General features: G+C 33.5%; 1 protein-coding gene across 3 annotated transcripts in view; it reads right to left on the bottom strand.

The window, feature by feature from the left end:
- Positions 1-25,767, bottom strand: part of LOC106882663 (tetratricopeptide repeat protein 14) — an 83,370-nt gene that overhangs the window by 36,031 nt on the left and 21,572 nt on the right. For 2 of the 3 annotated variants that reach the window (XM_014933421.2, XM_014933419.2), the window contains exon 2: positions 8,508-8,655. In XM_014933421.2, coding sequence (XP_014788907.1) covers positions 8,508-8,650 — 143 coding nt within the window. In that variant the 5' untranslated portion in view covers positions 8,651-8,655. Of the gene's footprint in view, positions 1-5,425; positions 6,382-8,507; positions 8,656-25,767 lie in introns of those variants that run through there. The other variant, XM_014933422.2, reaches the window with a different exon arrangement.

The raw sequence follows: 25,767 nt of genomic DNA, 5'->3' as shown, positions 1-25,767 counted from the left end.
GCCATCACGATTTCACTTTCGCTTGCCCCAATAAGTCTTCGCAAGCTGAGTCTCGTGTCCAATGAAGGAGACGACGTTGGCATGGGTGCCAGTCGTCAAATTTAACTCGATTTCGATTTCACTTGCCTCATACATATATCATCATCATCATCATCATCATCGTTTAACGTCCGCTTTCCATGCTAGCATGGGTTGGACGATTTGACTGAGGACTGGTGAAACCGGATGGCAACACCAGGCTCCAGTCTAATTTGGCAGAGTTTCTACAGCTGGATGCCCTTACACACATATTTATATATATCATATATATGTATGCATACACATAAATTATGAGTATACATATACATGGAAAAATGTGGTTTAGTAGTTCAGGTGTTGCATTCATGATAGAAAGATTGAGCTTTTAATTCCTGGACCAGACAATGTGTTGTGTTATTGAGCAAAACATTTTTATTTCACAATACTCCCACCCACTAAGCAGACAAATATATGTAACCCTGTGACTGAATGGCATCCCATCCAGAATGGGAGGGCTATATACACCACAGTATCCAGGAAAATGGCCTCACAAGCTTATGGCTCAAGAAAGACCTTTGATCGTGTATTTTTCATATACATACATATATATACATATTACATATACACACAAATATATACATATAACACACACACATGCAAATACATATATCTTGCAATTTCATGTACATGTATGTTGACACTGATTATGGTAGATTGTAAGTTTGATCAATGTGAAACACCATTCATATAAACTGCAAAGCTGTAAATATAAGACAAAGAAATAAAGATTATGAACAAAATATTAGAGAGCGGAACAATTAGAGAAACAAATGTATATCATGCCCCCTAATGTTCTGCTTAACTATAATTTAAATCTATCTTCAAAGTAAAAATTATTTTAAAATTACAAAAAGCATATTGCAACCTTAACTCATGAAATGTTATTGTCAAAACATTTGCCATATTTTATTTTTCTCTAAGACTTTGCACTATATATTTCTTTGACAACATCATCATTATTCTCTGGAGCTAGCCATTTCCAGACAAATTTTTGAAATTACATGATGTAGTCACACCACAATGAGAAAGGAAGCACTAACCTTGGAAACACCAAAAGATATTGCTTTTGCTGGGCAATTTTTCATCTATTAGCTTGGGGATTACTCACTTGGTTTTTATCTACATTTGCGAATTAGTGAACATTATAGTGAAAAGTAAAACAGTATCTGCCTGGTGTGGTTGATTCTGTCTTATTGCCAGGATTATGTTTGAGTTAAAGTATCCTTGGCATTTCAGTATACTCTATGGAGCAAACACAATCTCATCTTCATAATGTATTGAATGATCCCTGCTGGAGTTTTTTTTTTCTAGTGGTTTGATGGATGAGGTCATACAATTTTCAGTTGGCCTCTACTGATGAAGCATATCAATATATATAAATTTGACATGGGCGATTCTTTCTTGTTTTGGGATTCACAGTCAAAAGACTGGGTGGAATTGCGTGAAAAATTACATAGATGTGTAGAATGATTTGGTGGTGATGGTGGGCTTTGTATTTTTTTCATAGCTCCCATGGTTACTGAGATAATCTACTATAATAATACTCTTGTGTTCATGAATGAGAAAGGAAGGGGTGATAGATGAATAAGGAAGGAAGAGAGAGCGTTTCAACTCTGTGTGAATATATGTGTGTGTATGTAAGTGTGAATGCATGCGTGTGTTTGTGTGTGTGTGTGTGTGTGTACGTGTGCGTGCACAATGGAAATGGAATGGTTAATCTTTGTTCGCTTAGTATTTGGGTTTATTTTTTGATTTGGTTGAATCTTGGTTGGGTTTTTTTTTTTTTGTTAGTCAGTTATTTTTAGTGTTTTGATGGAAAAAAAAGTCATTCTAAAATTGTTTTTTTAAAGTAAGCGTGCCCAAACAAGTCGAATGCTTACACAGAGCAGGTTTTACACCCACATCATCCAAACCGACCAGGAGAAACCGGGCTTAGCTGCTAGTTCCATACAAGTGACCCCATTGTTATCAGTATTTATCTTGATCCTGTCTTATTGATCATATAATCTGCTGTCTTAGATTTCTATGACTTTGAATGTTGTTACTGATGACATGATGATCGCAGACTTTACTCATGCTAACAACATTGCCCTCATGAGTTCATACCATGTTAACCTTCAGGTCAAGCCTTATAATAAGCTTGCAAATGTTTTAAGATGAGTTATCTTGATAGAGCCAAGACCAGCAAGTAGAACTCTATATTACAATGATATCTATGAATTTGCTTGTGTTGGGAGTTAAACCTTCTAACTAATCAGTCAATTTAAGTATGAAAATTATAGAAGTATCAGCCTAACTTATGTAGCTTTCATGCAACTGACACCCACCTTTAACTGGTTTGTTGTTGCCATTTAATGCCAGGGCAACCTTGATTGCCAAATGCATTTGTACAATGACCAGTTCATTTTTCTTAATGATGATGATGATGATGATGCCCAATGAGTCCTTCTACATTTAAATGTTAGAGAGTGATTGAGGGATATTCTAGCAAATCAAGCGATTGTGTACAGGCTCTTTTGTTGATTTAAAAACTACTACTGTTTGTCTGTATAGGTTGATATCCCCCTAAGACTTTCAATTGTACCACCATTAACCCTTCTCCATATATGGGCTGGCAGAACTATTGTGACGAACTGGAGCAAGCACAAAGTTATGTGTTATGCTCAGGTACACAAGCACAATGCCAGTAGTAAGATCTGAACTTATAACCATATGATCAGGAGTACAGCATAATAACTTCACTGCTAGTATGCTATAATTAGAAGTAAACAAAGAAAACTCATATAAATAATGATTTAACTCTAGTATCCTTTATACTTTTCTCTCAATTTATTTTGATGTTGGAGGTTGAGATTTGGAACCGTTCATATTCAAGAATAATTTGTAGCCAAAACACTTCTGTTTATAGAGACCATTTTGCTCTTGGTCATCCTTCAAATCTTGATTCACTCCAAGCATGAAAACTTGTTGAAGTAATTTTCATTCCACTAACACAAGTTCACTACTACAACCTGTGAATCAGGGAATTATTTCTGCATTAAACATACATTATCTTAGAAGAATTTTTCATCAGGTGATTACAAGAATTTCGGAAAAAATACACTATGCAAACAATTTAAAATATTAGAAATCCTTAACAAGTCAAACATACATGCTTGCACGATCAGATGGGATTGAGACAGATCTTTGATGGATGCCCCTCCTGACACCAACCCTCATGTGTTATCAAGCAAAGCAATGTTTTCTCATGACCAGACATGATTGTTTGTTTTGCTTTTTGTATGGATGATAGTAAATGAATGACACTTGTTTACAACCATCAACTGATGCCAGGACAAAGGGACACACATTCTACCACATCCATTCACAAGGCTTTGGTTGGTCTATAGAAGACCTTGCTTGAGGTGTCACACAGTGAGACTGAAACCAAAACCACATGGTTGGAAAGCAAGCTCCTCAACCACACAGCCATGTCTGTGCCTGCACACACACACAGATAGAGAGAGAAAGTGAAACAAAATGAGAGCCGCAAAGATGGATGGACCAATGGAAAGAGGAGATGATACAGTGTGACAAGAATGAACTAGATTGATACATGTATGTGTATCAATATATGTATGAATATGTAACAACAGCCAAATATACTATATACATGCATATATATATATATATATATATATATATATATATATATATATATATATATATATATATATATATAATTACTGACATGGACATCATTTTTTTTTTTTTGCAACCATAATACACCACCTAGTATATTAAAAGTTTATCAGTCAATACTGTGCCCTATCCTACATTTTGTGTTAGCAATGTGTTGTTTTCATTTTTAAGTTTATCTCTATAGATTTTCTACTGAAGTTAGAGCTAGTTTTGAAAGTTACCATGTTTCATATATGAATACGTCTATATGAACATTGTCGTTGAAGATAGAAAAATAGGTAATGAGTGTATATGCACATTTCTAGAGTTATTGCTCCTTCTTCAGCACCACATCCATCCCATTAACTACCCATGAATATATTACTTAAATAGACACTAAGTTTAGCAGTGTAACACTATTAGAGGGACCAACTTACATATCAAACACATTCCTGACAACTGATACATACATATTAATTGCTGGTAGGTAGACCATACTTCGTTTTGCAACTATGGTATACCACCAAATATATGAAAGGTTTATGAGTTTTTGCATTAGCAGTGTGATGTTTTCATTTTTAAGTTTATCTATATAGATAGTTAATGGGTTGGATGTGATGCTGAAGAAGGAGCAATAACTTCAGAAATGTGTATATACACCCGTTACCTATTTTTCTATCTTCAATCACATTGTTTATATAGAGGTATTTGTATACAAAACATCATGACTTCAGTGCTGGTCTAAATGCTATAGAAAATCTATGGTTGCTATAAAGCCAGATATATATTAAACAGATTTAAGTCTGGAACATCTGAAATGATGATTCCTCAAAATTTTTTTTCACAAATGCAATTTTGGAATTTACCTCTCAACCTACAAAACTTCACCAAAAAGTTATCTTTCCAGAAGTGTATAAAAGTAATGATTAGTGTGTGTTTTATACAGATACACATACCATTCTACTATGACAATTTTGAAACATATGTGTGTGTGTGTGTGTATACATATACACATACAGAGAAAGAGAGAGAGAATTGTAGTAATATGGTTACATTTAAAGCATAGTAATTTGTCATCCCCCATACTCTCTTTTATACACAAACACATACATCTATAATCACAAACATGCACACATACATGCATGTTGTTTCCGGTATCCACCATATACCCAATATGTTCTTCTTTAACCCTTGATCTGTCCTGTTTGAGCAGACATGTTAAAAGCCACTCCAGAGATGATCATCCCATCACTTTTGTATGACTACATTGTCCATGTCATTTCATTTTTTTTTTTGTTTTGAGACATCATCATTTTTGCACCCACTTTCCATGTTTGCATAAGTCAGATGTACAATGCAATTTTAAGATTTGGCTGTTATTTCTAGCAGGTTCAATGACACCATACAGTTTCCTTCTTTTACTAGTCAAGATTTTGACACAATATTATTATTTAGCGCCAGGTGAGCAATGACTTTTGATGAAAAGTGTCCTGGCCATGATCATCCCATTTTATATCTGAAGTGTCCCCCACCCTCTGAAAGATAGTGGGGTGAGGGAAACTTGATAAGGATAAATAAAGAAACATCAAATAAAGAGATAATTGCCTATTAAAACTATTTTAAGTAATATATTTCAGCTCAGAATAAATTTTATTATTAGAAATAACATCCATTAGAGTTTACATACTTTTGCCAACAGAAAGACAAGTCTTTTTATTGTGATAGCATAGAATTCTGGACTCCTGGAACTGGTGCATTTTTCAAAGGTGTTTTGGGCTGGTGTTTGGCTTTTGAAGACCTTCATTTGCAAGAAGTTATTGAAATGCTTGAAAAATTGGTAGTCAGCTAGAGAAGGGCTCCAGAGTAAACTGAGTCAAGTAGAGTTTCATAGCCTAGCTTGCTCAGTTTTTACAAAATCAACTGAAAGATTATCAAGGAGAAGAATTGATCCTTTTGATTGACCAGTGCTGGAACTAAACATTGCATCTTGGTGCATTTTATTGATTTCCTGTCACAGCTTCTCTGCTGCAATAGTTTCGCCAGGATTTAAGGAATTATAGTGGAAGATTCCACTTACTGACAACCATCAAACAGTGACCAGAACCTTTTAATATAGCTTTGGTTTAGGAGATACTTCAGTTCAGCACAACCATGGCAATGAACACTGTTGGTTGTATATTTAATTCATTTTCCATCACATCATAAAACAATCAAGAAATTGATTGTTTTTGTTGCACAAAAGAAACACAGACAAAACTTCACAATGGTGATATTCTTGATTTTTCTTCCAACACCTGCAGTATCCATTTATTGAGTGGGTTTTTTTTTAACATTCCAAAGTGGTGCAAACATCAAACAACTGTTGAATGGAGACCATTTAGTTTGCTTGCAACTAAATTGTTTTGCATGGGTCCCTTCGATATGATCCTCAATTGGTTGTCAATCGCAGGTCACCCACAACCTTCCTTTTTCTTCAAGGTTATCTCCATGGTAAATTTTGGGGACCTATGTTAAGCTGTACATACACTGATAGTCTCCTGGTCAAATAAATGCTTGGTTGATATTGCAAACAGAATACACTGTTTTGTGTTCCATTTTGAACTCATACAATAAAATCGCTTTTTCCATCTTTAATTTGACGGCCTAAAATAAACAAGAATAAACAGTGAAAGCAAAAATATTGGTATATAGATCAATAGACCAAAATCTGCTTTTCAAAATGGTATATTACATGAACAGAGTAAAATAACAGGTTATCCCAAAGTAAGCATCAAAGTTTAAAAAACAAAAGCCACTATTATTTTTGCACCAGCCTAACAGGCAGATAATAGATAGATGTTGGTTATATTCATGATATAGTAATCACTTCTCTCTCATACAAAAACACATGTACATATCCATAATCACACACATATATGCATTTTCTGTTGTTCAGATTTCTATTAACTAACATATAACTGTTTTATTGTTGTGGTTTAGCCCTAGGTTTACCCTGACTGATCAGATATATGATGAACACTATTTCAGTCTTGTATATCTCATTTCTCCTTTTTGTTTATGCAGCTTCATATTCTAAGACAGCAGATTGTAAACCGAGGGAGATTTACCTACTATATCTAGCAGGCCAAACAACTGCTAAGGATCAAGCGTACATACAGCAAAAACAAATATTAAATATTTCCAAGCAAGCTTTCTTTTTGTAAAGATGTATTTAAAATTCACATGACTGACTTCATGGAGTTTTGCATACACTGTTTTAATGATAAAATACGTCTGTCACATACATATGTGACAAGGTGCATGTTTCTGTAGTTGACTGCAGTAGATTTTTCAATGAAATAATTAGTGAGAAATGTTTAATGTTAGTACCAATTATTTATGTAATATGAACACTTGTTCATTTTATATCCCCAACTCTTCTACAAGAACTTGCAGTCATCCCCACTTCTCTCCTACTCTAATCCTCATCCTATGACATAAAGCTGATACCCACCCATCCCCACTGCCAACTCCCTCATGATTCACAATCTTGCAAAGCTGCATAGAAACCTTAATAAAGCTGGTGGCATGAAAAACAGACCTTTGTATATGTTGTAAAGTGGCTAGCATTAGGAAGGGCATCCAAGTGTAGAAACCATCCAAAGCAGACATTAAAGTATAATGTAGTCCAAGGACACACCGGATCCTGTCAAATCATTCAATTCATGCCAGAATAAAACATGGACGTTAAATGATGATGATGAATTTCCATACTCCCATAGGTTAGACAAATATATAACTGTGACATTGTTTTACATCTTCAAAAGCACAAAGAAAATAAACACTTTTTGACAGAAGAAATGACAATAACACCACTTGTAGTTTATGACCATCATTCCATAAATATAAAACCTGTATCATTTGTAATGCTAAATAATTCTATATAAGAATATATCGCTATCCTTACTCTAAAGCAGTTTTGGAATTATAACTCTCTAGACAGAATATTCAAGATTGTTTGAGAGCAAAAAGAGAATTCACATCTTCTAGTGCATGTGTTACACAATTTCCATCATACTCATGTAACTCTGCAGACAAGTCATGGTAGTATGAATAAGAGTTATCATCATCTATGACAGGAAGATTTGCAGTTTGACAGCATTTTGTCCACCCAACTGTAAATCACAACAAAAAATAAGAACCACAAGTAAAACAATATTCAAAATATTATTTTGAACATTCAGTCTTAAACAAACAACCAAACTATTATCAAAGAGGAGTCAACAGTATTAGCAATAGTAGACGTGAAACCAATAGTAACTTTTAGTTTGGTTATACACCATAACAAGGAATAAACTACATGGTAATATAAAACAAACTGCTCAAAATACTTTTAGAGTGTGCTTTTTACTGACCAATAACATATAACAAAACAGGAAAGTGGAAATTTTGTGTGGGTATTATCTATTCTCGATTATATGTGTTTCTGAAACTCCACAAATAATATTTCCATAATTCTCAATTTTAGTATGTATTTTGACTAACATATAGCAGCAACTGTGGCCACAAAATGGATTGTAATAATGGAATAAGCAGATGTGCTTCAAGAGGAAACAGCTGGGATTTACCCCAACTACCTATTATATATATATATATATATATATATATATATATATATATACACACACATATGAAATCATCAAAGTTCTTCATTAAAATTAAACAAGGCCTTGTATAAATACAAAAAATCAAGTTGAACAATAATATTTTAAAAGAAACAAAATGCCCACCTGATTTCAGAACGATTTCGGAAGTTATCTCTTTCGGGTGGAACTACAAGATCATCTCCTACATTTTGTCCTTCAAAGATAAGATACTTAGCAAGAGTACTCCCATGATAGTTAACTGATCTTGTCAGTTGATGATAGTCCATAATATCTGTAAATGATAATAAAAGATGAAGATTTAATGCAACACCGAAGTCACCAATTATTACAGAGAGTTATGTCAGGACTAACATAATGTAGTAAATAAAGAACTACTATTTAGTTGAAATAACACTTGTATCGAGAAGAAAAGATCATTACCTCAATGACTGGTCCTGATCAAGAAAGATGAGAAAGATAACTGTGGAATCAAAATTAATGAAAATCAAATGTAGGCACCAGGTGGGTAGTGAGTCTAATCTTTAACCATATAGGGATAATTCTAGACATGTTTCAGTATTATTAGACCAACTCAGCAAAGTAGATTCATTACTTGTACTTGCCAGACTTAATATAACTAAGAAATATAAAGACTTTAAGTAAATGAACACTGGTAAATATAACAACTTAAAAGAATGACCAAGAGAAATTATTCAATGACATACTTTGGCTCTATTTCTCTTGAATTATATTCAAAAACAGTTTAAGTAAAATAGAAATATATTTAAATAGTTAATTCTATATTATTCAACTACGATAGTAGTTGTATAATATTAACATAGCTTTTTTGTCACAGTTGGCGTCTTCCAAGCAGTCTCAGTAATTCAGTTTTAATTGAAATTAAATTTAGCTTTTTGAATTATGTTTGACTAGTGATGAGCTACATTTAGACATAAAATACTTAAAATCTGGTGCAGTAGAACAAAAGTTAAGAGTAAAAATGTATAAACCAAACTAGTTGACTGACAGGTAGTAATGCCTGACATCGACATTCTGAATCCACACCATTCTTTTAATTTTAAGAATTATTATATTGATATTAATATGAAAGAGAAATGTTAAAGGAGTATATTGGTAAAGGTTTTGTAAAATTTTATCCATTAGAAAAAAAGATATTTAATTTTAATTCTAAAATTTTTATTAATTTTTGCGTGATATTAAAGGACACTACTCCTACATAAATTAAACTATTTCTTCGGCGCACACACACAACAAAAGATAAAAGACAACACAAATCGATACAAAGAGTTCTAATATTTATTTTCATTAGTCAAAATTATTTTTTATAAAAAATGAAATTTTTTTGCTTAAATTTTTGTAGTATGGCATTTTAAAGTCCATTTTTGAATAAATTATTTTAATAACAAGATTATTTAATAAAATATTTTTATCTTTTTGATTTTGTCTCTATGAACAGTACTGAATCATGTAGTTGGGCTGTTCAGAAAAGGCAAATGACAAAAATTCAAATATTTTAACACTCCATTTTCACTATTTTAAAATTTTCAAACATGGAGTTAATTATTTGCATGCTAAAAATGACTTTATTTATAATTTACTTATTAATTTTATAGTAAATAGAATATGACTATTTGTGGCTTTGTCTCTATGAGCAGTGCTGAAGTCGGTAGTAGGGCTGTTTAGAAAAGGCAAATGCTACTTGTAATTATATTCTATCCAATATTAATTGGATTCATTTAAAATAAAGTTATCATATTAAATTCTTATCCTCATTTTTTTTTTTTGTTTCCCATTATTTAAAAATTTCTTTAATTATATTCATTTGTAACTTTGTCTCTGTACAGTACATACTGAAATTACAGTACATACATTATGTCCAGAAAAGGAAAAGTTGCAATGATTATCATTTATTTTAATTTAATTTCTAAATGAGAATTAGTCAAATGAAAAAACCAAAATTCTGTTTGAATTTTCTTGGAAATTTTTGAATTCAAAATGACTGCAAAAAATGGTAATTTTATATATTTTTAATTAAAATGTTACTATTACTGCAATGCCTGTAAAAACACTGGACTAGCCAATGAAAAATGTGGACACATACTAACAATATTCTTAACAATTAAACCTGGAAAAGTAGAGGACAAGAAAAAACTCATTAAAATTAGAGCTTAAAATATTGCTGCTAAAATTAAAATTTAAAATTTGTTTATTAATTCATTTAGTACAAAAAATAAAATTAAGATAAAAAAGGGAAAAGTGAAATTAATTGAATTTTTTTTAAAATGTGAAAAAATACCTAACAGGTACTATTTAATTTTAATTTTAGCAGCAATATTTTAAGCTCTAATTTTAATGAGTTTTTTCTTGTCTTCTACTTTTTCCAGGTTTAATTAAGAATATTGTTAGTATGTGTCTGCATTTTTCATTGGCTAGTAAAAATATATTTCTAACCTTACTCTATAAAGATTTTAATTCTAACTCATAGAGAGATCACATGAGTCTAACTGAAGTATAGCTGAATCTTTCAGGGTTAGTACAATTAAAACACATACACTCTCTGTCTCAATCAATGCTTATATATCAATTGATTAATGATGTAGATTTAATGATCATCAGACAAAATTATGCAATATATTAATGAAATAATTCTATTAAAGAATATATTTCTATCCTTGCTCTAAAACAATTTTAGAGTTATAACTCTCAACAGAGAATATGCAAAATTGTTGCTTACGGCTGCATCCCCTGGTGAAGAGGATTGGCCAGCAAGTGTCCTGTGCTGGTGCCACATGAAAAGCACTTGTGCTGGTGCATGTTAAAAGCACGCACTGTAAAGTGATTGGCATTAGGAAGAGAGCCAGCCATAGAAACCAGGCCGAATCAAACTGGAACCTGGTACAGCTCTCTGGCTTGCCAGCTCTGGTCAAACCATCCAAACCATGCCAGCCTGGAAAGCAGATGTTAAAGGAAGATGATAATGTTGATGATTTTTTAGAGCAAAATACTGAATTCATATCTTCTTGTGTTTGCTATGCAATTTTCTTCGGGATCATGTAGCTCTACAAAGAATTCATGGTAGTATCAATACGAGTTATTGTCCTCTATGACAGGAAAATTTGCAGCCTGGAGGCATAGCCTGCTCCATCATTGGAAATTACAATAAACAACTACAATAAATAAATTACTTTTAGAAATATAAAGAAAACTATACAAAAGTAAATAATATGAAACTATTTCAGATTAAGACAATAAAATAGCATAAATAATTTCTTTAAAAAAAAAAAGTGGAGAGACGTGATAGAAAAGTTGATTGACAATCTAGATATTTTCTGACATTTTTCTGGCAGCAAGTGCACAGCTATAACAGTAATTTTTCATTTCATCTCTGAAGAATTGATAAAATATATACCAATTAACAGACATACCCCGTATTGCTCAGGATTTAAATAGCATAGTTTGTATATATGGTACAGTTAAGTTGAAACATGTGATATGGAGAAGTGCATCATTGACGACAAAACATTTGTGGAGTAAATGAAGGGCTAATTTGACTAAGTGACATGTCATGTGTCTGTTTGGAAGATTCGAAGCCCTAACCTTATCATGGAAAAGTGGGTGAGGGTATGTGGTTTTTGAATTACCAAAAAGTTCTCAGTGGGTATACTCTCCTTTGTGGATGCAGCACCTAAAATTTTTAGGGGATAGGGTAGTCAATACCATCAGCCGGTACTTCATTTCATCAACCATGAAAAGATGAAAGGCAAAGTTAACCCTGGAGGGATTTGAGCTCAGAATGTAAAGTGTTATAAGAAATATCACAAGGTATTTTGTCTGATACTCTAACAATTCTGCTCAATATGATGATGACACATTGTCCTGAATTCTTTTTATGCCCCATTAGGGGTAAAAATTAATTTGTGATTTATATTCAAGAAAAGATAAAGAGTTTCTTTTACTTAATCTCAATCAGAAGAGGACTGCTGATGCTACTTTCTTTGGTATGTTCAAGTGTGTGCAATATTTGTACTGTTGTTGAAGCTACATCTATGATAATCCTTTCTACAATAGGCACAAGGCCTGAAATTTGGGGCAAGGGCGCTAGTTGATTACATCAACCTAAGTGCCCAATTGGTAGTTATTTTATCAACCCTAATGATTCTGTCAGCTTGCTGCCTTAGCAACACCTATGATATTAGCAACTGTTTAGAGATATAGTAACAATGTACAAACCAGATGTATAACTGAAGAGACGGTATATGGTGAAATCATCCCAGATGCCATTTAAAACATTTGTATAAACTACTCTACCAACTGTTTGTTGTAACTGGAATCAAAGCACTAAAATAACCATGTTGCATAGCAGGAATCACAGTACTAAAATTAACTGGAGCTGGAACCACATCAATAAAATGCTTTGGGATGACAGTATTGAAAGATCTATGAATATTTATAGATTTTTTTCTCTCCCTTCCATTTTTACATGCATGCATGGAATGATGGAATGGTGTGTGTAGTTATTAATGGTGATTGTTTTTTACAAATAGACGTCTTTCCTATGCTAACTATTCAACTGTGAAATAACAGAGAGCTTCATTCCCTGCTTACTCCTACACATGCAGTCAAGCAAATTAGAGTAAGTAAAGTTATGTGCCATGTTCAGAAGCATAATACAATGACAGTTGTAGGATTTGAACTTTTGACCATATAGTCTGCATTATACTAGAATTTAGAAAGTAAAAAAAAAAGAAAGAGAAAAACAGGAAAAAATGAAATCCTGTACAGATAATGATTTAACTCTTGTCTTTGATAACTTTCTTTTGATTTACAGCTTTAAAAATTTTTAACAAAAAAACATGTATCTTTTATCATTTCATTTGTCAGCATTGCTGAAGCACTACCTTGAAAGGTATAGTCAAACAAATTGACACCAGTATTTATTTTTAAAGTCTGGTGCTTATTCTATCAGTCTCTTTTGCTGAACCACTAAGTTACAAGAACATAAACCAATACCTGTTGCCCAACTCAAACAAACACATATACATATATATACATAACATGCTTCCACACAGTTAGCATTAGCATTAGTGGTTAGCATTAGGAAGGGTATCCAACTATAGAAACCAAGCCAAATCAGACTGGAACCTCGTGCAGCTTCCCAGCTTGCCAACTCTGGTCAAACTGGCTAACTCATGCCAGCATGGTAAACAGACATTAAAGGATGATGATGACGATGATCATGATGATCATGAGGATGATAGAAAATATCAACTTCTTACACAAAGCCATAAATTTGTATGGAAGGCATATAATCAATTAAAATTATTATTGTTTATTTCTGATATTTATTCTATTGAGCCTTCTTGGATCAGAAGAAGTACTAGAAATATACAACCCTGACAGAATTTGAATTCAGAAACAAAGGGGCATGTCTAAATATTACCAAAGATTTAGTCTGACACTCAGACAATTCTTCAATTCTACCACAATGAAAAACAGAAAATATCAGACAAATAACAGTTAGATCCTTGCTCCAAGGTATGGATATGTAAAGATAATCAAATATAACAATATCAGATGTGATTCAATTTGCAGATCAGCAGCAGCATATAAAGATGAACCAGATAAAAGCCAACCTTATTACAATTAATTTTCAACCTAAAACAAACGAGGTTAAAACCAACATTAGCATTGATAACTGAAATGACTAATGTTAACTATACTGATGTTAAGCAGTGACATACTGAATGCTGTCACTGTATCGACCAGACTGTCAGGTGTGGTAATAAATAATTAATCACCGCATATCCCCTCACGTTGGCCTTCAAATGATGCCACCCTGCTGACTAGGTGGGCAGGCCAACATTCCCCTGAATGGAATGCTAATCTGTCACAGGGTTACACATTTACAGCTGAGAAAAACTGAATGATATAATTTTTAACAAAATTATCAATTTACTAAGATCTGTTACTTAATTGAAAAAAGAAAATAAAAACCAAGTATAATTGTTAATGATTCTCTAAGAAAAGAAGGATAATTTCAAGAAATTGCAAATTATCTCTCAGAATTATATACTTAGGAGGAAATTTGATCTTTGTCTACAAACAAGAGATGGCTATAGTTTTCATTTGAGATTCATCAGCATAGCATACTCAAACCTGCTTTGATCATTTGACAAAATATTTATGCAGAAAAAGAGTTAGACTAACCATACTGTTTATAAGTACTTAATAAGAGTAAAAGAAAAAAAAAACAATGTAAACTTTTAAGAAATTAAAACAATGGCTTGTTATTAATAGCAGTTTCAGTAACAGACTGACATTTTCATAACAAACAAAAGAAAAGAAACAGTTGGTATTTCCAAATTTTTACTTGCTACTCGAAATCTCAACCATAGACAAATAAAAATAACCTGACCTACATTAAATCAATGGGAATCAGTAGCTGGCTTAAGTTTACAGAATATTAACAACAGAATAGTAATAACAATTCACATATATAGAAGTTAGTGAACATGATCTGAAATACTGGCAATGATATGGGAAAGAGAGGAATCAGGCAAACAGAAGGAGCTATGGTGGAAGTGGAGAACTGAAGGTGATATTAAAACCTTGCATAAAGATTTGAGTCACATAGAAGAATGGTCTAAAGGGCAATGGAAATATACTGAAAAAGATGTGAAGGCATATCTTGAAAAAAATACCATATAGAAAAGAACAGGTTCAAAACTGTTATTGAAACCCTAAAACAACATATACAAGCAAAAGCATTGAGGGTGCAATGCTACACTGAATGCATATCACAGAGGTTAGTTGAGATTGTATATGTGCAGCAAGGATACAGGAATGGACTTCAAGATCTGAAAGTGAGCAGTGCTCCTTTTAAAATAAGGGAAAAGAGCAGATTACAGGGGCATAGATTTGCCAAATGGAGAGTGAATGGAAGACATGCAATGAACCCCTGCAGAATGTGTGGGAAGAAGGTCAGAAGTGTGACTCACATCATTAGTACTTGTGAAAGTCTTGGACAGAAAGAATACAAGCACAGACATGACAGGGTCCTAAACTTTCACTAGCTACAGTATCGGAAATATGAAAGTGAGGTAATGGGCACTTGGGACCAACATACACCAGAAAAAGTAATGAACAGAAACAGGAAGGCAATGATCCTCTGGGACTTTAATTTTCAGACACACAAAGTGTTAAGGCACTAAACACCAGATATAGTAGCCTTTAAGAAGGACAAGCAAGAGTGCCTAATAATTGACATGGAAAAAAAGAGAAAAAGTCAACAAATATGGAGACCTGAAAATTCAAACTGTCAAGATGTGGCAGCTGCAAGAGTCAAACATAAAGATCATTCTCATTGTCATCGAAGCATTGGGTTCAATACCACCAAACCTGAAGAAACAACTGGACACTTATATGGGATACTGTGCAATATCTTCAATAATAACGAGGAGCAGGAGAAGAAGAATGCTTTCTTTATTAAACATAAAGGTTAACAAAAAAAACAAGCATGGTATAAGAGGATATAGTGCAGGATTATATATATATAACGAGAGAAATAATGAAAGCAAAAAAAAATTTGAACTAAGTTTGGAGATCTCTGAGGGCTACTCATGGAAACATCATAAAATGACAGTCACCCTCACCACTAAGGCCTTCTCCCAGTTGTTCATCTGCAATTTACAAGTACATGTTCAGAGCAGACCCATTCTCTCAGACCATGCTTGCTACTCTCATTTCATATACCTTTCAACAAATTTGCTGGAAGGCAGCACTTCCCTCATATACATACATATATATATATATAATTAAATATAAGATAAAATTTATATAAGAATTTATCAAGCTGGCTACTTGATAAATTCTGATATAGATTTTATCCTATATTTAATTTTAAATTTAACCGGAATCTATTCAGTGCTGAATTATTCCGAATATACATGTGTACCAAGATGTAATTTGAAAAGCCTGCCCCTTACATAGATATATAAGTGTGAACATTTCTATGTGCTATGTTGGATATATTTGGTGTTTGTCTGGTATGTTGAATTTTGTTCATTTTTATGTGCCTTGATTATGCCTGCACTGACGATTAGAAAGTGGATTATGTTCACTAACTATGAAATCAAATGATTTGCGGCTGAATCCGTTTTTATGAAATGACTTCCAAGTTGCATTCCCTTGCTGTCGGTACACTGTATATTTATCATGGTAGTTTTGGCTTTAAGAGTCCCTCATAGCGTGAGGCATTTAGGTGTAGTAATGCCCTTAATATAATATATAAATCAGAAATGGAAAAACAAAACAATAAATTGAACAATTATAAATTCAATTCAATTTAAATATTTTATGCAAACAAATGACACATCTCATAAATTACAGCTGTTTCTGCTCACTAATAAAACAAAGTTTTTCAAGAATAATCAAATCCCTGAAGTGTATTTCACATCTAGCTAAACTGTTTTATATATATATATGATAGATCGCTGACCACTACATTTATATATATATTTTTTTCTCCTTGTTTCTCTCCTTATTTCTTTCTGTGTTCCTTTCAGTTGAAGAGCGTAGCTCGAAACGTCAAAGACTTTCTCTATTCCCGAGCGTTAAACTAATACATCCATTTGTTGTTTACACCACCTGTCTTCATCTGTTGTTTTTTTCGTAAATTCTCCCAAAAGTGAAATGAAGAGAGAGAGGGAGAGAGAGAGAGCAGAGAAGACACCAGACTAAATGGTGCAAACTAATCCCAAGACACTGCATCTGTGAAAGAACTGGTAAAGGAGCATGTTGATAGGTGATTATATATTTCTAGCAATGCAAGCATAGCAAATAGCATCTTAAAATGAAAATTAATGATAGAAACTGGAATATAATATATATATATATATATATATATATATATATATACATACACACACACACACACACACACACACACACACACACCATAATGGAGGAGTTTAACACCAGTTGTTCATGGAAATTCCTGCATGCCTATGAGTTAGTTCTTATTGCAGGATCTGTAGAAAAATTAGAGAAGAAATTCCAGACAGTGAATTGAAACCTGGAATTGAATGGCCTTAAAATAAACATAACAAACACTAAAGTTTTAGTTGGTAGGAAAGAAGACAAGACTTTCTACCTTCAGGAAAGTGGTTGTGCTTGGTATGCAGAAAAGAAGTAGAGAGGAAAAGTCCATATGGTGGGTTCAGTGTAAGCAACGGACATAGCAGAGGTGTAGTGGTATCGCAGGTAGGCAATGAAGAAGACAGCTGTCATATAGGGCAAGTAGACAAGGCCAATAAGCACTAAGAGCACCCAGGGGAAATAGATTCTCTTAAATGCCTGGGTGCCTCCCTAGTAGTACTTGATAGTTTCTGTTACCTAGCCAGGCTAATTCTGTAAGTATAGTAGCGAGAGTAAAAATGGATAGGAAAAGGTTTGGGGAACTATTACCTCTACTGGCAATAGATGCTCTCTCTCTCTCTGAGTGAAGGGCAGACTGTATACAGCTTGTACCAAAGTGCATACTGTATGATAGCAAGATATTAGCCTTGACTGCAGTGTATTCATGAAAACTAGAAAGAAATGAAGTGAGCATGGTTTGCTGGATGTATAACGTTAACATGCATTAATAGTGGAGTACAAATGAGGTGAGAGAAAAACTGAATATAAAAGGAATCAAATGTAGTGTTTAAAAGACAAGACTGGGCTGGTATGGGCATGGTGTCAAGTATTGAAAGTGAAATGAAGAGAGAGAAGGAGAGAGAGAGAGCAGAGAAGACACCAGACTAAATGGTGCAAACTAATCCCAAGACACTGCATCTGTGAAAGAACTGGTAAAGGAGCATGTTGATAGGTGATTATATATTTCTAGCAATGCAAGCATAGCAAATAGCATCTTAAAATGAAAATTAATGATAGAAACTGGAATATAATTCAACAACTGGGCCTTTTACCTACTTTGTAGCTACTAAATGTCCATCTTCTGCCTTTCTTGTCTATCTGATACCCTTTCATCTACCCACTTCCATCTATTCCCAACACCATGCCACCCTTCATGCTCTCTTACCATCAACTATCACCACAACCCATTAATTGCCCCTTTTTTTTTTCTCAAACCAGCAATAATACAGCAGTCACTAGCATCTCTCTCTCCCACCTACCCTCTTTCTCTCATTATATTCTGCCTTTACTGCCTATCTTTATTACTCCTGTAGCACTTTTTCAAACTCTCTCTCTCTCTCTTTCATCTTTGCCCTTCTCCTCTTGTTCATCTTTTAAAATGGCTATCTCTTGAAGTGAACAAATGGAGACAACATCAAATAGTGAAGATCTCTGTCTTGCAGAGTTCAAGGCAACCTCACAAGTTCTGGTGCCTTGATAGAATGTTCCAATACATTCTATAAAGTGGTTGGTGAATAATCAGAGATATTATAAGGTCAAGAGGACCATTTAGGAGACAACTTCTCTGGTGTTGATGTCATAATAATAAAATGCACGCAGTACATATAAATAGTTGGTATAAGGAGAGTCATTCATCAGTAGAAACCATACCAAAATAAAATACATTAGTAAGAAGAGGTCTCCAACCATGCCTGGGTGTAACTCTGAATAAGAAATGACTCAGACTGTGACAACTGTCCAAAACATGCCAATATGGAAAGCAAATATAAAATGATGATACATATAAAATGATACAGATGAGACAAGAGAAGACTCTTCAGTCTGGTCAGCAATGTAAATTGCTCATAGTACACTCTGTACAGTGGAGATGCAATGGCCCAGTGGTTAGGGCAGTGGACTCGTGGTTTCGATTCCCAGACAGGGCGTTGTGAGTGTTTATTGAGCGAAAACACCTAAAGCTCCACGAGGCTCTGGCAGGGGATAGTGGCGAACCCTGCTGTACTCTTCCACCACAACTTTCTCTCACTCTTACTTCCTGTTTCTGTTGTGCCTGTAATTCAAAGGGTCAGCCTTGTCACACTGTGTCACGCTGAATATCCCCGAGAACTACGTTCAGGGTACACGTGTCTGTGGAGTGCTCAGCCACTTGCATGTTAATTTCACGAGCAGGCTGTTCCATTGATCGGATCAACTGGAACCCTTGACGTCGTAAGTGACGGAGTGCCAACAACAACACTCTGTACAAAATGGAGTGCACAAACAAGGTATGATCCCTAAAAGATGAATTGCAGGCTATGCTTCTAAGAGACCAGTAATTTCAAATAAAATTGACACTTAAGATAACCCATCCAAACCATACTAGCATCAAAAATTGAAATTAAAAAATTATAATGATGATTTTATATAAGAGGATTTTCTATATCTTCTTAAAATTGCTTATCTCATTATTATGATTCTGTATCACCTTATTTTTAGTTATAATGCTATTATACTTGATTTAATAAAATCATCTAGCTTTCACTGGTCCATATCTACCACAAGTATATTCTATCAACTCTAAGTCTTTAACTATCTAGTATCTTCTATTCACATATTATATCTATACATAAATTGTCTCAGTTGTATCCTAGTCGTGCTTAATCATTCAAATCACATGTACTTAATCTTGCTAAAAAATTAACATAAAATATTCAACATTTCATGTCTCTTTTGATATAAAGAGAAACAATATATACTTCATAGCTATATAGAATTTCATTTCTTACAAGTTTTATTTACTCTGCCTTTCATTCAGAAATAACTAATCACTGTGACAGCTGGAGGAAGTGAAAGAGAGTTGAGATCCTTAGTAAATAATGGTGTTGCTATGCCAGACTTCAAAATTAACACCACTTCATCATTCTGTTTAACTAAGCAGGTAACTAAGCCAACAATTATAACTAATGACTAATATACATAAAAAGGCTATTTGTAGCCATTTGTTTTATATACACAAAATAATATTGCTCTCAATATTGTTCTGCCTCTAAAAGAAATGAATGTAAACTAGTGATTAGTCATAATTCTTGGTGTGGTTATTGCTAAGTTAAACAGAATGATGAAGCACTAATTTTAGGTCGGTGACTATTCACTAGCTGCCTTTCTGAGATTTGTGTTACATGCGGGCAAGGTGAACATGTTTTTGTTGCTATCAAGCATTTCTTGTGAACTCTGCTTATAGAAAGATAGTTAATAACATGTAACTATAAATCTGCACTACAAATAATATATTCCTTTGAATTACAGAACCCCAGCATCCTCATGTCTCCTTCATTCCTTTAATTTTTGTTGTTGTTTTTTTTTTGTACTTAGAACATAAACTCTACTAGACACACCAATGTATTCATCTTTAAGAAAAATAATATGAATAGTTGAATCTAACAAATATGGATATATGCCACTGGATTTCAGTGGATGTCAAGATGTAGTTATTTATCCTTTAGTCAGTTTAATACTCTTTGGAAGGTGATTTACCCACCAACTTTCACATAGCAATCTAACCAAAACAAAAACAAAAAAGCTGGCAGAAGATAAGGAACTAAATCAGTGTTTAGCTGTTGGGACAATTATTTGCTAGTCCATTAAGAAGGCAATTATTCACATAAAACTGCAAGAGTAAAAAAATATAAGCACTTCTCTATCACTAAGAAAAGATATCAAAAGTGCTTTATCACCCAACAGATACAGATTGAGCTAAACCTCCCACAAATTACATGTATTACCACCTTAAATAAGGGAAACATGAGATATACTCTAACTAAAAAAAAAAAAATCAGATCACATCTACAATTTCTTTGAAGATAGACCTGTTTGCTCAATCTAGATTGATCTAGGTCTAAACAAACAAGAGATACAACAGATTCAAAGTAAGAAAATAATCAATTCATCAGCAAATAATATATATTATTAGCCAAATAAATATATTTATCAGCAACATATATTAACCAGCAACTATATATATTGAATATAAAATATTCTAATACTTTCCCAAGTTTCAAGGGTAAGATTTTGCTTGCTTTATGAAAACAATATTTCAACATTCTAGAATTAGTTTAAATTTCTGTAACTGTTTTCTTCTGTCAGCGTGACCATCAAACAATGAAATGAAACCATAAGTTGCCACAAAACCAAGCAGAGTTACAAACACTAAATATAAGCTACACTTAATATCTCTTCTAATAAATCCTTCCCACGAAAAGAAATTTCTTTAAAGTTTTCTACAGGATATGCAGATTATATAATTAGTTTATTAACCTACTTCTTTTATAAAACAAAACATTTCTTTTTGTGTGTGTGTGTGTGTGTGTGTGTGTGTGTAGTTAATTGATTTTGTATGCACACAGAAACATTAGCAGCATCAACTGATGACAAAAATGCAAAGATAAGTAAACTATCAGCTAATATATAAGTTTTGTCTGTTGCTACAAGAATAAGCAAGATATTTCATATTTGAGTGAAACCAAAGACAGGGTATCAAATATATATAAAGTGTACACAGAACAGGAAAAATCAAACAAAACTGTTAAACTTTACGGCAATAAAATATTGATGTCTATATGTAGTGACTGACAGAATATTTTCAATATTTCATTTTTCACATAAATATTTCTCATGAGACACAGTATGTACATGCATAGAAATAGCTATGAAAAGGGCCATTCTCAAGACATAGCTATATATTTTTTTTCAAGCAGATGATGAAAGTGGGTAATATAGTTTTTATGCCAACCAGATAAGTTCTTGCACATTTTATTGGTGATCTTTCCATCACTACTTTAGCAGGTACAATGAAACTTATGCTTTGCAGATGAGGTCATAATAAGATTACCTCATGCTCAGAGTTGTCTCTAGCACTTACCAAAATAATGGTTTCAAATTTTGGCACAAGGCCAGCAATATTTTAGGGGAAGAAGTAAGTCCGTTAGATCAACCCCAGTGCTCAACTGGTAATTATTTTTTAAGGACAAAAGTTAAAGTCAACTTGTTCAGAATTCAAATAAGACTCGTAATTATATTTCAATAATTTTATCAGAAAAAATGGTTATTATTAAAATAAATATAATGAAGGAGTTGAAATATTAATAATTTGTTTTAATTTGTTATTATTTCAATTTTATGAGGTTCTTTTCATATGTTACAGCCTAACTCTAAATATACATGACTTACTGCTTAGGTGAGTGTGCAATATTGGAATATAAAAGCTTATAATGGTATAAATATGGAGCCTTAATTCATATGGTAACTTGTCCTGCATTTAAAGCAAACACATCATAAATCACACAGACACGCACACAATAGTCAATATAAAAGCTGGTTAGTTGGTTTATTTCTCCAGTTATGCTTTGCTTCGTCTGTATAGAGAGAATGGAAAAGTAAAAAAGTTAACAGAAGAGATGTTGGATGAGTGCACATTATTAAAAGGATGTGTTATAATACTATTCCACATATACGAAAACAGTCATGCCAACAATCCAACATACCTCCATCATGTTTTTTTGTTTGTTTGTACTTAGGACACAACTTCTACTAGACACACCAATGTATTCATCCACATCTTTAAGAAAATTAATATGTATAGTTGAATCTAATAATAAAACAATCCATATGCCAAAAAAAAAAAAAGGCCTGGATTTCAGTGGATGTCAAGAAAAAATCATCTCTTGACAAGATCAAAAGAGTGAATTAGTTACCCATATTTTTCTTCCTTATTTCTAATAAGCATTATATCATTTGTTTCTTTCTTCTTTCTTGCCTTTAACCCTCCAACGCGGAGTATAGGCCAACCCCTCATCCTCGTCGTGAGAGATGGAAACAGGTAAAGCTGGTGAAGTTGAATGGGCTAATCACCCGTGCAATGTATTTTCAAATTGATTACGAAAACACTGATAGTATCATTTGTTTAGACAGAACAAAAATATAGCTAATGGAAGAAAGTAATAACTGCTTTAGTTCTAGTTGAGCATTCAAAATCTTGTTGCAAGACGCAACGAAAATTTTAGAAAAATAAAAAAGAAATAAGTGGAAATTTTACCAGTGAGTGTGTTAAATTATAAGGCACCAAAAGAGAATGACTCTCCCCAGACACAACAGAATATGTTTCAACACACGAACTCACATAAAGAATCTTGCAAACCAAATCCAAAAACGAAATAAAATGTCACAAACTGACACTGAATTAATAGGTATAATAATGAATATTACAGCATGCAACAGTTGATGCTGACACTGACACATTGCATCACACACACACACACACACACATATGATGATGATCATCATCATTGTTTTCAGCCATTTTTCCACACTTACATGGGCGGACAGAATTTATTGAGGCAGATTTTCTACAAACAGATATCCTTCTAAATCCAAGTAAGGTAATAGTTCCCCCATAGCCAGACATTTCTACTAAAACCATTCATCAGGCTTTGGTAGGCCCAGAGTTATAGTAGGAGACATTTGCTCAAGGTGCCACCTGGTAGGACTGAATCTGAAAACAAGTGGCTGGGAAGTAAATATCTTCACATACACACACACACACACACATAGAATAGTTATTTCACAGCACAGAGCATAAATTAATTTTTAATCTCAGCATTTACTGCTCCTATTTTCTAATAACTCGTCTCCACTTTATATTTATGTAAAGTAATTTGCATAATTTTGTTTATTTAGGCATGTTTTTAAATTCACTTATTATGCAACACATAAACAACCTTTGCTAATAGCACTTAAATGTTTAGCTGCAAACAACTAAACAAGCAGTTATTTGTTTTATAAAATAACTTAAGTTTATTGAAGTTCATACCATGAGCCTGGTCATTAACTGATTAAGGAAAATTTCTTATAAGGTTTTAGACATCGATGCTTTTTAACTTTTACACTAATTTGAATACAATTTAAGAAACAACTTTTAAGTGTGGACATAAAAACCACTTTATAATCACATACTTTCAAGGTTTATCTTACTGTGTGGAACCTTGGACACGTGCCTTCTGCTGTAGCCTTAGGCCGACCAATATTTTGTAAATGTAATTGGTAGATAGAAACTGTATAGAAGCCTTACACACATGCACACAGATGAGGGAGGGCTAAAAATTCCTGGCTTTAAGGGTATAGCGAAAGGCCACATTGGAAGCCCCACCTTCCAAGTTCTTTTACAGGGCTTACGAAAACTGCAAAAAGTGTGTGAATCTGAGAGAGGAATATGTTGGATAAAATCATAATTAACTGATCCTCCTGTAGTTTCTTTTACCCAAAGCCAGGTATTTTTTAGCACCCCCTCATATATAATTTGTGGGTTAACAAGGAAACCAATGATTTCATATGAAGAGATCTTCACAAATGTTTAAGTGTGCCACATGAAAGTATAGGTACTCATCTCTGGCGACAAGTACCAATACTTCCATGTAGCATGTTTGAACAATTGTGAAGATCACTTCACATGAAACCGTTGGTTGCCTTGTTAACCTACAAGTAAAGAATATTCATCCACCAATAGTGTTGAACACTCATTCTCACTGCTCACCGTTCAATATTAGTGTGTGTGTGTGTGTGTGTGTGTGTGTGTGTGTGTGTGTGTGTGTGTGTGTATGTGTGTGTGTGTGTGTGGAGTGCTCAAAAGATCCAAACTTAGACTACAATGTCATTACAGTAAAGAGGGATAAAGTTGAGCAGGTATAGACGAAATTATGCGGATAAGCAAATTAGACACATTAAATATATTAAATCGCCTATATACATATTATATATATATATATATATATATATATATATATATACATACACACACACACACATACATTTATACATTAAGTTACAGGTAGGTAAGCAAACCAACACCAGTTGTCAAGCATAAACACTGGCATATACACATACACAATGAACTTCCATACAGTTTCCATTTACCAAATCCACTCACAAGGCACTGGTCAACCTGGGGCTGTAGTAGAAGACACTCAATCATGGTGCTATGCAGTGGGACTGAACCCAAAATCATGTGGTTGCAAAGCAAACTTCTTAATCACACAACCATGAAAAATAGTTAGTTACTCTGTAAAATGAAATAAAATAAAGTAATTAATATGTTCTGTGCATATAAGATGATGTTGTTGTTGGCACTCCATCGCTTACGACGTCGAGGGTTCCACTTGATCCGATCAACGGAACAGTCTGCTCGTGAAATTAACGTGCAAGTGGCTGAGCACTCCACAGACACGTGTACCCTTAACGTAGTTCTCAGGGATATTCAGCGTGACACAGTGTGACAAGGCTGACTCTTTGAATTACAGACACAACAGAAACAGGAAGTAAGAGAAAGTTGTGGTGAAAGAGTACAGCAGGGTTCGCCACTATTCCCTGCTGGAGCCTCGTGGAACTTTAGGTGTTTTCGCTCAATAAACACTCACAACGCCCGGTCTGGGAATCGAAA

The sequence above is a fragment of the Octopus bimaculoides genome, chromosome 3 (genome assembly GCF_001194135.2).
Source record: "Octopus bimaculoides isolate UCB-OBI-ISO-001 chromosome 3, ASM119413v2, whole genome shotgun sequence".
Classification (NCBI taxonomy): Eukaryota; Metazoa; Mollusca; class Cephalopoda; order Octopoda; family Octopodidae; genus Octopus; species Octopus bimaculoides.
This window is presented reverse-complemented; position numbering and strand designations above follow the sequence as displayed.